This window comes from Haemaphysalis longicornis, unplaced genomic scaffold (assembly GCF_048455015.1).
Source record: "Haemaphysalis longicornis isolate Haplotype H1 unplaced genomic scaffold, Haemaphysalis longicornis Haplotype H1 scaffold_9, whole genome shotgun sequence".
NCBI lineage: Eukaryota > Metazoa > Arthropoda > Arachnida > Ixodida > Ixodidae > Haemaphysalis > Haemaphysalis longicornis.
Genome location: NW_027526460.1, coordinates 88,583,896 through 88,597,567, shown reverse-complemented (window position 1 = coordinate 88,597,567; position 13,672 = coordinate 88,583,896). Strand labels below are relative to the sequence as shown.

General features: G+C 46.1%; 1 protein-coding gene across 1 annotated transcript in view; it reads right to left on the bottom strand.

Annotated features, from left to right (window-relative positions):
* Window positions 1-13,672, bottom strand: part of LOC144153922 (uncharacterized) — a 39,808-nt gene that overhangs the window by 10,869 nt on the left and 15,267 nt on the right. Inside the window, exons 2-8 of the mRNA XM_077685696.1 lie at window positions 11,258-11,670; window positions 10,604-10,699; window positions 8,789-8,862; window positions 8,179-8,329; window positions 7,894-7,962; window positions 6,276-6,363; window positions 4,274-4,425 (exon numbers count right to left, since the gene is read on the bottom strand). Coding sequence (XP_077541822.1) covers window positions 4,274-4,425; window positions 6,276-6,363; window positions 7,894-7,962; window positions 8,179-8,329; window positions 8,789-8,862; window positions 10,604-10,699; window positions 11,258-11,599 — 972 coding nt within the window. The 5' untranslated portion in view covers window positions 11,600-11,670. The remainder of the gene's footprint in view (window positions 1-4,273; window positions 4,426-6,275; window positions 6,364-7,893; window positions 7,963-8,178; window positions 8,330-8,788; window positions 8,863-10,603; window positions 10,700-11,257; window positions 11,671-13,672) is intronic.

Sequence of the window (13,672 nt, the reverse complement as noted above, 5' to 3'; positions counted from 1 at the left end):
GAAATCTCGTACACACTGGCAGTTTTCTTTTCACCTCCGTCAGAAAAGCGGCCGCCGGTAAGTATAAATTTCCGTACTGGTCGAGTAGCTGCAGCAAAAAAAAAAAAAAAAAGGTTATACAACGTATTGGTTGGGAATTCAACTTATATATAAAAGGATAAAATCTCGCTGCAAGAAAATGCATTTGGGACCCTTGTAATCTCAGGCTCTCCTTGAAAAAAAAAATTCAGGTAGCGATAGATACCCCTCTTAGAAGTACAAAAGATAACGTATGGATTGGGAATGAACGTATCTATAAAGGAATAAAATATCACTTCAAGACAAAGACTTTGGGACCCTTGTAACCTGAGGCTCTGCTTGAAAGAAAAAAAATTCAGGTAGTGATAGATATACCTCTTAGAAGTGCAAAGGAAAAGTTTGCCACAGGAAATCGACACCTTTAGAGAACTTACAAAACACCTATGTAACATTTTGCACAACCAATCGTTTATCGGTAGCTAAAGTTGTTAAAAATGAACGGTTTTGCTACAAACTTCGTCCAAATTTGTTTAATCACGTTTTCTTGGCCTATACGAGCGTACAACTGCAAAAAACAACACTTAAAAAGATTGCTAACATAATGAACTTCTCTTTATTCCTCTCAATCAAGTTCGACAGCGGCAAAGCTTTGGTAGCCAATCGGAAGAACGAAGATACCTTTGAGAGCATATTCAAGAATGAACGCTCCCATTATCACCCCCACTGAAACCGCCCTTTCCCCGTAATATACGCCAGTAACACATGCGTCGTGATTTCCATTAAGGGACCCTGCAACACTTTCGATAAACGCTTTCACTCTTTCCTTCGAGTCTGGAAGCATTGCGAAAGCTCCAGTTATCGCCAGCACAAGGACGCGGGTTCGATTCCCGGCCGCGGCGGCCGCTTTTCTGATGGAGGCGAAAAGCAAAAACGCCCGTGTGTACGAGATTTCGGCGCGCGATAAAGATCCCCAGGTGGTCAAAATTCATCCGTAGCCCTACACTACCGCGCGCCTCATCGCCTGCGTTGCGTCGGCGCGTTAAAACCTCACAATCAAAGTTATCGCCAGCACGGAGCGCGTGATTTGCTCGTCGCACCAGATACGCCTTAAGTTTCTGCTTTTTTTCTGTGGTTTTATTTTTAAAGTTGCTATCTAAAAGCGTTCATTGCTGCAACCAGAGTCATTGAAGGACTCTGCTGCAACTGAAGGAAAGCCGGCCAACAGCCGCTACATGGGCCTTAGTTACGTAATTGGAGCCGTCGAAGAACGTCAATACCGGGAAAGAGAGAGAAATCTTCTGAGCGTGTTTCCAAGTTATCTGATGGGCATAGAGCAGTAATTTTTGGCTGAGGTACTTTGCGACCCCCTAATCTAAGTACCGGGTGTGTTGGGTGGCTACGTTCTGAAAGCAGTCAAGATTTCAAAAAAAAAAAAAAAAAAGCTGAAAAAGTGTTGCAGGGTTCCTTTAGGCAGCTTGAACAGAAGTAAACGGTTGTTGATTGATTGTGGGGTTTAACGCGCCGACGCAACGCAGGCGATGAGGCGCGCCGTAGTGGAGGGCTCCGGATTAATTTTGACCACCTGGGGATCTTTAACGTGCGCCGAAATCTCGTACACACGGGCGTTTTTGCTTTTCGCCTCCATCAGAAAAGCGGCCGCCGCGGCCGGGAATCGAACCCGCAACCTCGTGCTCAGCAGCGCAACGCCTTAGCCACTGAGCCACCGCGGCGGGAAGTAAACGGTTGTGTTGCGCGACGTGCGCCCACAATTTAAAGGGATCCTGACACACTTTGTTGAAATTTTTTTTCGAAATCTCAAGTGATTACCTAACGTAATCAGCGAACACATCCAGTCCTGAGATTAGGCGGTACGACAGTACTTCAGGCAAAATTTACTGCTCTATGCCCACCGCATAAGAAACTAGCTCAAAATATTTTTCTTCTTTCCCGGTCATGGCGCTCTTCAACCGTTGGAATTACGCCATTACAGCGGTGTAGCGGCAGTTGGCCTGTTTTCCTTCGTTTGCAGCAATGAACGCATTCGACGGCCACTTTAAAAACAAAGCCACAAACGCAAACCAGAAACGGAAGGCGTATATGCAGCGACCAGCACATAACGCAGTGCTGCTACGTGCTAGCGATAACTATAGCTTTCGCAGTGCTTATAGACGCGAAGGAACGAGTGAAAGCGTTTATCGGAAGTGTTGCAGAGTCCCTTAAAGTGCTTGGCGATTGGGACATCCGATCTACACAGCTTCAACCAGAAAGAAAAGCGCAGTTACTTTGGCTACCGCCCGTAGACATTGGCCACCACTTTTAACACTAACTTATCAAATACTATTCACCTTTTTTTCTCGACGTAATCGGCAATATATCTATGTATAGCCATGTTTCGAATATAGCCGCGTTTAGATTTTTCAAGCGTTTCACGCGCTGAAGTTACACCTGGGCTGTTAGGCGGGCCGTAGCGAAGGGCTCTTGGTTAATTTTGTATCCCTGAAGATCTCTAACGTGTGCCCAAATCGCGACACACGGGCGTTTATGTTCCTCGCCTCCACCAAATATACGACCAGCGTGGCCGGGGTGGAACTCGTGTTCTAGGGCTAAGTAGTACATCGCCTTCGCCTCAGCCATGGCCGCAGGTATGTACACAGACTTGCGTGAAACCAGAAACAAGGGACTGACTCAAGCTACAAGTGTTTCAGTTCGCGTTCCTAAAGTGTGGCTCTGAATTTTTCCATTTTGGGAGAATGTAGGCGTTTGAAACGAATGTCTTAATATGGGCAGCTTGTACTGACGTCTCTGTTGCTGCTGTTATGAAGCAACGGTGATGCGTGTGTTGACGTGGCGTACAGGCTTTAGCAGCGCACAGCGTGACTCTGTTAGTCGGTTCACGCTGCAGGGCTCATGCGACTTCGAGGATACGGCGCTGCCAGATCCTTCTTGTGCATGCACACGCTCGTCGCGACGGTTGTTCGCGACAGCTGCGTCTGAGACATTGCCTCTCCGACTCTACGAGAGTGTTTTGGCTTGTGTGCGTTTGACTCTAAAGTTTCGGCACTTGTTTTCACCATTCAATTGTATGCCACAAATAGGCTCTCTTTCTCACGTGGGAGTAGTGCGCCCTGGCACCGCGGAAAACGTTTCTCTGCCCGTTAGAGTTGTGATGTTGCAATCATGCCAGTGTGCTGCTACCTGTACCTTCGCTTTTCTCTACTCGCCATGCCCTAAACAAATTAAAATTGGCTCTGTCTCTTCGTCGTCGGAACGGAGGAAACTTCTATGAAAGCCGCTCGCCAAGCTCGCTAACTTGGCATGGCGGAGCATCGTTCTCGTACGACTTCGTCCATGTAACACCGCCGTGCTGCTGCACGCGTGCGCGATTGAAGGCTGTTAACCTATCTGGTGCTCTTATTTCGAACCACACCGAGAAAGCTTTGAGCAGTTCACCAGAAAATGCAGTGGCGATGTCAGGTGCAATCCATGCATTACGTCATTTTCAACCACCCGGTGAAGAAAGCTAAAAAACAGACACGCTCAATCACTTTTGGTGGTGGTGTCACTGCGTCACTCCGAAACACCGCAGCCTAGATTACACCATTCGCGAACTAAAGGGGATTGACGAACGCAGTGCGCTCTCGTCAAAATCAGGATGGTTTCCTCCGGCCCAACCAGAGATAGATAAAATACAGCTTCCTCAACCGCGATTTGTCGTCACTTCTATCGTTTTAAGCTGACCTCTTCTCAGTTCATTGTCAGCTTTTAGGCATCCGTGGCACAAACTCATACATAATCGCTGGCACTAGTTGCTGAAGGATGGCATTTTGGGCTACTTGTTTTAAGTTCATGATGGAGAAGCAGTGAAGATACATAAGTAAAGAAGACCGCTGTGCCATCGTTCCTTCTTCTTTTGTCCTTGTGTATCTTGGGCTGTTCCTACATCATGAATTTCAACCAACAAACCCAACTCAACATTCTTCACCAATGGGTGCCGTGGATCAAATACAATGGCATTAGGTACCCATGATGTGACCAAGATGATAAATTTTGAAAAAGGATCCAGATTAGGCGCTTTATTACTGCGACTTCGATTCGCTAGAGTAGAACAGTACGAAGGCGAAATAAATAATCGCAGCTGAAACTAAGTAACAGCGCGGAAGAACTGTCGTGACTGCATACGAGCCCCTCTAGGTTAACATGTCCTTCTAGTGCGCGTGCAGTAGCGCAGAAACGCCGTGACAATGTCGCAACTCACCGTGCCCAAGTGAACGACGAGTGTGGTGTCGAAGTGAGCCATGGTCACTCCCGACAGTGCCAGGCTGACTAGGTCCACGAGCACACGTGCATCGGCGAGGAAGCCAATGGCGCTGCCGCAGCCAGAGTTGAACGCCTTCTCATAAGGCACAGCTGCAAGGTGCGCGTCAGAGAGCCATTAGCTGTCGATTAAATTGTACCATGTCGTGTGCATCTGCGTTGCAGCGCCGGTGTCTTCAACCAATGATCAAAATGCATTGCCTAACTGCCCAAGCAGCCAAGCTCTGTTCTGCAGTTACAAGCCCTGCCGCCAGCAGGGCTGACTTCATCAGTTCACAGTAAAGAGATATCCGTCTCTCTCTCTCTCTCTCTCTCTCTCTCTCTCTCTCTCTCTCTCTCTCTCTCTCTGACAACATATTTCAGCGGTGCTTCATGACAGTGGGATCCGATAGTTAATAACTAATAACAGCGCGAACGACGATACAGACAGAAGAATAACCAGAGGACAAGCGCTGACTCTCAACTTGTCGTGTGGTTGTTCTTTGTCTGTATCGTCTTTCGCGCTGCGACTAGTTATGAACACCTACAAACTGGCCCAACTTGCAACTGTCCTACGATCCGATAGTCACTTAGATTTACTTTAACGTACGTAACGTACATGAACATTATAGCTTACGTCAGCGAGAAAGACACGTTCTGAAAGCTCTGAATTTCTTTTTTTTCAATTGTTTCAGTTCCTTATAGTAAGTGCGCTTACCAGAGTGACCAATAAACAACTACAATTATAGTATTAAGAAAGCTCACTTTTACCGAGTGCATCGAGGGAAACTGGACTCGGATCCCTAATCGCCGTATTCAGAACAATATCAGGTCCGAATACGAAGGCATCGGTGAGTCTAGCAGAAACGAATATCGTAACGTCATGAGTCTTAAGTCACAGCTGTCACCTTGCGACTCATAAAAATGGCTCGAGGTCACTGGGGCAATTTCTTTTATTGCTTGCACTCTTTTAAGACCCAACAGCCTAGCTTTGTACAGGGTTACAATCAATACCAGAGTTTAAGTTTTCGACGTAAGATCCGTTTAAGGTCACAAACAGATCCAAGCATGTAGTTTTTTTTTTTTCTAGAAGAGAAATATTTTTCCACGAAACACTTTGTACTCCGTTACTGCACTATCGCACAAACACATAGTTGACGCACTGCTTGCTTATTCTTTGTTTATTGCCTGCACTAATTTAATGGGATCATGAAGACAAGATACAAGTTCGGTTCATCAAAAAGACTGTTTTGCCATAACAAAAATGATGCAAATTTCAACGCAAACTTCAAATAACGAAACAGAGATATCAAAGAAAACATATAAAGCAGTGATTACTCATTAACCACTCTTGGTGATTTCTGTATGACGTCACAGAATCTTGTTTGTGCGATTGCCGGCCACCAATCTAAGCCACCGCCAAGAAACATGGCTGGGCGACTGTAGCGGAGCCATTAGAACTTTCCGTTTGACCGTATCACGTAAGTTTTAATATGCAGCTAACACAGTTAACATGCAGCTAACATGCAGCTAACATTATGTTTCCAGTCATGACCCAAAATACGCCATTCCTGCCCTGTATTACGCCACTGTAGTGGGAAATTTGATCGTATTGAACAAATTTGATCATATCGCTGCTTGTTCGATATGATCACTATGAACCAACTAGCCCAACTTGCTAACCCTCTGAGCAATTTGAACTTCTTTCAATATTTCTCGCGTTTTTTTTTCCTTCGTTAAAGAACGTCTTTTGTGGCTGCAATGGGGCTGAGTGGGTTACCAAAGACGAGTTCTTTCAAATTAAACAAAGGTGTATTTTGCCTTCATGTCCCTTTTGAATTCTGTTTTTTGCTACTTCATATTTTGTATTTTCTTGTTTCCGTGCCAGTCGGAAGCGCGTGCACTGCGCATGCGCGTCGCGCTTCTCGTGACACTGACAGGGCAGCAGCAGGCTGATCGCTCACATGAGTCCAGGGGCAGGGCGACCGCGATGAGCATGCCGAGCAGCATGCAGCCGCCCACGACGAAGTAGGGTAGTGGGTAGATCCACACCTGCGCATGTAGCACGCACAGACACTCGTGACGTCGCCACCATGACAGGCCAACGCCTCTCAGATAAGGAAGCCCACTCTCGCGGCGTCATGGCAGTCTGAACGAACAACGACCTATCTCCAACACCGAACAGTAGAAGTAGTTGAAAGATTTTACAACACACGATAGCCGTTTCCGAAAATGAAGTGGCAGGGGGCAATGTGGCCACCCTGAGGGCTTCCTGTTTACCTGTAGTGGGCATTGGTGAGGTCTACAAATCTGCGCAGCAAGGGCACATATGCCTTTTTTTGTTTGTTTCGCGACCGTTGGCATTGACATCTTTCCTGAAAATTGCTCTCTCTGATTTACAACAGAGCCCCTTTTTTTTATTTTTTCGCAGAGTGCGAGTGCGTATTGCCCTTGAAACGGTGCCGCAGCATTTAATCGTGCCTACGCTAGCAGCCGTTGCGGTAGAACCTAGCGCTACCTCGATACAACTTGTTTCTTTGTTTCGGAAATAGTTTACGGTCAGAATTGGTATGAAATGGTCAGTTTCGTTAAATACTGAATCACCATTCTAACCGTCCAAACATATTATCGAAACTTTCACGTGCATTTGCATTCATGAAACAGAACTTCAACAGAAAAAGGAATTTCAGCGATCGAACGGGAAGGCGAGTTCGCGCTCCGCCGAACAGATTTCGTGTCTTTACCCTCTACATCGGTTTTTGACACACGAGACGGACTGCTATTCTGGCCTTTTGAACAACTGGCGAAGTTATATCCAGGTCCTTGAACTACAGGCATGTCCAATACCCTGACGCTGCTGACATCTTCCTTGTTAGCGCATGGAACCCAGGCGTTACAAGTAAGCTCCAGTTGTTATCTCAATCTCTAGAAGAGAGCTTTCGAAATACGCCGTCAACACTCGTGTGGAAAATGTAGAAAGACAGCTGGGAATAGTATGTCATATTTCATTCATCCCTTCAACTAAATCGGCATTGGCGCGTGGGCTTACATTCATACCAGTAACCGTGGTGCAAAGATAAAAAACACTTAGACGCTTAAGTATCGGCATTTGATTGATCGATTAATTGATTGATTGATTGATTGATTGATTGATTGATTGATTGATTGATTGATTGATTGATTGATTGATTGATTGATTGATTGATTGATTGATTGATTGATTGATTTTAGGGATTAACGTGCCGACACTTCACGGGCGATGAGGCACGCCGTAGTGGAGGGCTTTGGATTAATTTTGACCACCTGGGGATCTTTAACGTGCGCGGAAATCTAGTATCAGCATTTCCGTTATTTTGCACTGACAATTAAAAGTCATTCAACTGAAAAGTTGCGAAATAACTCTCGCTTTTAACGTATTTCCCGTCCCCACGATTATTTTCTATCTTAATCGACCACGACGAGAAGAGAACCCGAAGGGATTCTCTCCCTGATTAAAACAGCGAATGTAAAGATACTTCGCCCCAAAACGGTTGTGACCAGCGCTGTAGTTTGCCGCGCACCTACGTAACAATTGTCTCTCACCCTGATGAGCTCGTGTCCCACAATTGGGCCAAGCACACCGCCGACACCAACAGCGACCTCCGACACGATCTGCAGAAAAATTAAAAAAAAAAGTCATCGCGCGTTTTCTTTCACAGCACCGACAAAACCAAATAGGCATTCTTCTGTAATAACCTCATCTTCACAGCGGTAAATTGAGTTTTGAAACAGCAAACGCCATGCGCACCAAACAGGTGCATCGCCTGCGAATACTCGCGAGCTCGGCAAGAAGTAACTGGGCATATCCAACACACTGCGGGCACTCACCAACGGCACAATGTAACAGCTCTGGTGCTTGTAGAAGAGCAGGCTGTACATGGCCGTGAAGTACAGGGCGAGCCCGATGCCCCCGATGGACTTTATTGTGGCGCCCAGGGCCAGAAAAACGGTCAGGTTGACTGGCAGCCAGTGTAAGCACCTGAAGCAAAGCAAACGAAGAGATTCGTCAGCATCGCTTTGGATTGTTATCTGTCTCATCTGCTACTCGTGGCTTCGGGGAGCGACTGAAGTAGACCATGAATCTGTATTTTAATTATTATTTTTCTTCCTACATGGAACTTCCTGATTTCCGCGGAAGCAACAACAAGCACAACGGAAATTGGGAGTCCAATAATATAAGAATGAAGTGAACAGAATGAATCTCCATAAACGGAGGATACTTTAGTAGGTATGTGCAGGAGGTTCACGGTTTTAAAAATAGGGCATAAGTATAAACTCTTGCTCATCTTTCGCGGAAGTGGCGGTGGCGGCGATAACTGTTTCTTTTGTTTACACGAGACGAAAGTTTCATGGTATCGATAAATCTGCGCGCATGTACCACAAGCAACCCGAAGTGTTTTTACTGTTAACTGCCGGGTTTATTTTAACAAAAACATACCCAAGTCCAAAAATGGCCAATGCTTTCAACACCACTCCTATTAGGAGAAGATGACTGGGGTAGACGACAGACATCTGAAAAAAAAAATTATAGATAATATAAAAGTAAGAAAAGCTCTCTCTCTCTCTCTCTCTCTCTCTCTCTCTCTCTCTCTCTCTCTCTCTCTCTCTCTCTCTCTCTCTCTCTCTCTCTCTCTCTGTATGCCCTGTTACGGGAAAACACGCGTGTTTTTGCAAATGATAAAATAGGATGTGTAGATAATCAGAGGAGAAATCGACCCACTCTCTCCCTTTACAAAGGGAGAGAGGCAGATAACTTTATCACACGCTATCCACATCCCAATACTGGAAGTTTGGTTCATTAGGCGGTGGATATGCGGTGGTGGTGGATTTGGAGCTGAGGCCTAAAGCTGTGGCCCTATAGGGATACATTATCGGAATAGCTGCAAACCACGCAGTCTGAAAATCGCAGTGTCGTGCGGGAAAATTTGGAAGATTTTTCGATAGTTTTTCAGTTTCGCGCTGGGACGATAGAGACAACCCAACTATCTAGATTGTACCTCAACCTGCAAGTAACGGCCAGCACTCCTAAAAAGAGACCAAGTGACGCACTGTCGCCGTTGCTAACCTTAAAGAGTTCTTAAAGAAGTACAACCTCATTAATTTTGAAATAACTAGGTTTTGGTGAGAACTCAACTCAATTCTAACTCCGTAAGACAATTTTTAACCTAAAAATGATAAAAGGGTTTGAAGAAAGGTTTCGTATTTAGTGTTACATAGTGTTAGCGGTGACGTAATAGGGGAAAATTAAAAACACAGGTATCCGAGTGTTACCTAAACGTTAGCATTCCAGTGGTACGATCACACGCAGCTTGAGGCCTCATTACAGAGTCGTTTTTTCTTGGTGGTGACATTGGTGGATGGCCAGCAATAAAAAAACAAGGCTCTTTTACGTCATAAAGACCCGACGAAAAAGTGGCTGGCGCCTTTTTTACTTTACTTCTTTCATCTGGTTTTCTTAATACGTTAGCTTAATTGAAAGTTAGCGTTAAAATCGGCAGAGTTGTTATCGAGTAATAGCATGAATGAAACGTTGAATGAATCAAACGTCTTTTTTTATTATGGCCCCTTTGATTTCGTTAAATAACTAACTAGATGCACATTACTGTCGGAATCGCGAAACCCATAGGCAGAACAACGGCGCAGAAGAGCTTTTGAAATGCAAAAGCTATAATAAATTTTATGCACAAATTAGCTCAGAAGTCTGAAGTATTCCGCCTATCTTGCTGTTTTCATAACTGAACAGCTGGCGTCGTTAAACGGTAATAAATCCAGAAAAGCTGCCGCGACATTTGCAAATGATTAAGTAATGCTGTCTCCATGGATGGAGTGTGACGGCGTAGGCAGACAGCCATCCTCGCATAGTTGGCTGCACAATAGGAAGGTGGTCGCATCAGCGGCTGGGTATGATGTCAGAGTATTAAAAAAGTGTGCACTGTGCGGACGGCTGTTTCGTTATGCATACGAAATCAGTCTTGAACGCGGGAGAAAAAAACGACCAGCTTTGTAGTGGCGTTGTGGCGGTGTTGTTGTAAGCATGCGTGGGATCTTTTGTACCCCCCAAAAATTATATCTAAATCAATGCTTTATCTCTACTATATATGTGGGTATACAAGAATGGAAATAAAACAGAAAAGAGAACTCAAGGCTAATGGGGAAGAGCAAAGATGATGTTAGCACCCGTCTATGAATAACAGCTTCTTTGGTTATCGATTTTGTACACTCATTCCGCTGTGAAGAAATACACTGTACTCACCAGACTATGGGAGAGTAAAGCCCCAACTATGGCTGTTGCTTTCGTTGCGCTGAAGAGAGACCCTACCTCGAAGTAATCAAGTCCATGACGGGACGCCTGCAAAAAAAAAAAAAAAAAGCGCGCACAAATGCCGCCATTCAATGCCTTCGGTAAACCGTAGCCTTCTCATTGGCGAAACTCTTTTCGAACCTGAAGACTTTTGCTACCCCAGCCACGCTTTCCAGGAAGAGAATGAATGGGCTAGTTGTTGCTTCGACATCGTGGTTTCAACTGCGCAAGAGAAGACACGGACGAAAGCGAAGGACAGAGAGGACCACAGCGCAGACTAACAGCTTGCGCAGACTAACAGCTTGTGAGTGTGCGCTGTGGTCGTCTGTTGCTACAGTGAAAAAGAATACGGTGCTAAACAGACGAAGTCGAAGGTAGGCACAGACGACATAAACAGGCGCCAATAAAGTATACGTCAATTGTGTCTACCTTCGTCTTCGTCTGTTTAGAGCTCTACTCTTTTAACTGGAGAAATGAACCAGCTAGCTCAACAAGTTGTGTTAGGTCCTGCCTGTTCTTCGCCTTAGTTCAGTGTCTTTTCTTAGATTTGAATCTTTTCTTACGCAGCTGAAACCACGTGCCCTTCCCGTCCGCTCCGCCACTCACCAGGGAGTTGAGGCTGAATCCCTGCAGGGAGAGGCCCATGATGACGAAGCAGTTGCACCATCCCGCCATCCACAGCCAGGCGGTGGTCTGGTCTTCAGCCGCACTGGCGCTCAGAGACGTGTCTCGATGCACGAACAACTTGCCGTCGTCCTCGCCGTAGATGCTGAGGAACGTCCTATGTCCCGGCCATGACGGCCCGCGCGGCGGTTGCGGACCCTCGACGGCAGGCTCGTAGGGTGGCGAGCCCGGGGCGTCGGCCGCACGCATCTTCGGGCCGTTTTTGGTGGCGCCGCCGACGGCGCCATTAACGTGGCCGTTGGTCGGTAGCACGTCTTGCCGCATGGCTCGGCTCGTTTGGTCGACGGGGCGCCGCCTTTAACCGCCGGTGTAGTCAGAGAACATCAACTTCTCTTCTGCGCGTGATGAAAGAGAGATAAGGAGTTGTGTTGAGTAGCTTTAAAGTGTGTGTCTGGGGCAGTGGCGCATTAATTTTGGAAGACTGTCGCAGAAGGAAAGCTGACATGCTGAAATAACGCAAAAACCTGCGTCAAAATGTTCAGTAAGTGCTCTGTGCTTTCTCAAGTGACTCTTACGATCATTTTCTCAGTGAGAGTGGCACGTATACCACCTGTATTTACAGCGATGGACGTATCCGTACATAAATAAACACAATTTATCTTTTAGAGACGATAGTCTTTCTCGGGCTACTTTAAAGAGAATTTTTTTTTCTGTCTGTCTGTCGGCAGTCTGTGACTCGATTCAGCCACCCAGCCAAAGTGAAACAGAAGTTGCACGATAGGTTTATATACCCAAAGCCAAATCTAAACGTCTTAGTCCAGTGGCAATTCTCATACGTGTCAACAGTGTTGACCAAGAACAAAATATGGCGCAAATATGAGGCAGAAAATCAATACATAAGGGATATTTGCAGTGTTCTTTTATAAAAACTTAATCGATGCTTGATTTTTGCGATACCAAATGAAGTACTTCATCCACCCACTGCATAAAAAATTCCCTCCGTCGCCTGCTGTCGCTAGCGCGACAATAGCTTCTAGCGGCATTTCTAGAAATCAAACGGAAACAGTTACGAAAGGTTCCACTAGATAGGTTCCACGTTCTTCTTGGAACGCCCGTGGAGTGAAGCAACGTGGTTCTACAAATGTTGAAGTAGAGCACCTCCATTCACGCGCGTCTCCGACCTACGGTAGCGCTTGCTTCGAGGCACCCGGCCTGGATCAGTCGAACACGGTAAATTTAAATTGACTTGAGCAAATCTCAAGCTTGTTTACGTTGGCAGGAGCGCGACGGGAGAGGAGCAGGATGAGAGGTGAGCGGGAAAGGGAAGGGAGGCATTTACTTGGCACATGTTGACGAAGGACTATCGTCTTTCGTCGACCTTTGCAACAAAAGGAGCAGATACGGGGCCATTTTTTTAGCTCTAGGAGTATGCTTGGCTGAAGAACAAGAATGAAGTTGCAATTAAAAATGGCCAGTGCCAAGGACAGTGGTCAAAGCGACAACTTTTTGCAATTGCCGGCCAGGTTGCTTCAGGCATTTTATCACGGACCATTCACGACCACTCAATGCGCTCAATCACTCAATGGAGCCCTCCGTTTACACCTGCACGTTTCCGCGCACTTATATTCCCGCTGACGCATGCATAAATAAGCACGCCGTATTACATTACGGCTATTTCCCTTTCATCCACAAACCGTCCATCGGTCTATCCACCCATATCCAACCGCGCACGCGTGTGCGCCTCCAGCTCGCCGGCTGTATACGCTTTCCCACGACAGCTCGACAGCGAACGGGCACCGCATCGGCTTTTCAATCGCGCTCGTTTTGCCCTTTTCACTTTTCCCTGTTGCTCCATGCGCTGTAACGAAAATTCGGTAAACATTGGACAAAATCAGTAACCAACATCGCCATTTGGTAGCTTAGTGGAGCAATAACAAAAGCGCTGTGAAGTGTAGATCTCGGTCAATTAAAAAGCAGTCACAATTTCTATCAAAAGAGGACAAACATTTTATTGAGCCTTTAAAGGCCCCTTAGGGGGGCGTGGTGACCGGCGTACCGGTGACCGCAGCAGCCCTCGCCGTGACCACCCGTTGGGTAAAGAAGTCAACCATTTAGCAAGCCGCTGTGGGAGAAAGGCATTAATTATTCTCATATCTTAAATATAGCGGCATCCACCACAAAGAACGCGTACTTTAATAAACAAGTGCGTCGCAATGGCAACAATTCTAAAGGAAACTGGTAGCTCCTAAAAGTATATTTAGGCCGAGACCCCAGACAAATCGTTTCTGTCAAAATCGCGTTACAAACAAGATTGCCCGGACGCACATATGTCAGCAGTTTATTAAAGAGGCCACACAGACAAAACACAATTTTGGTTTATTCCAAAGATTGCGTCGT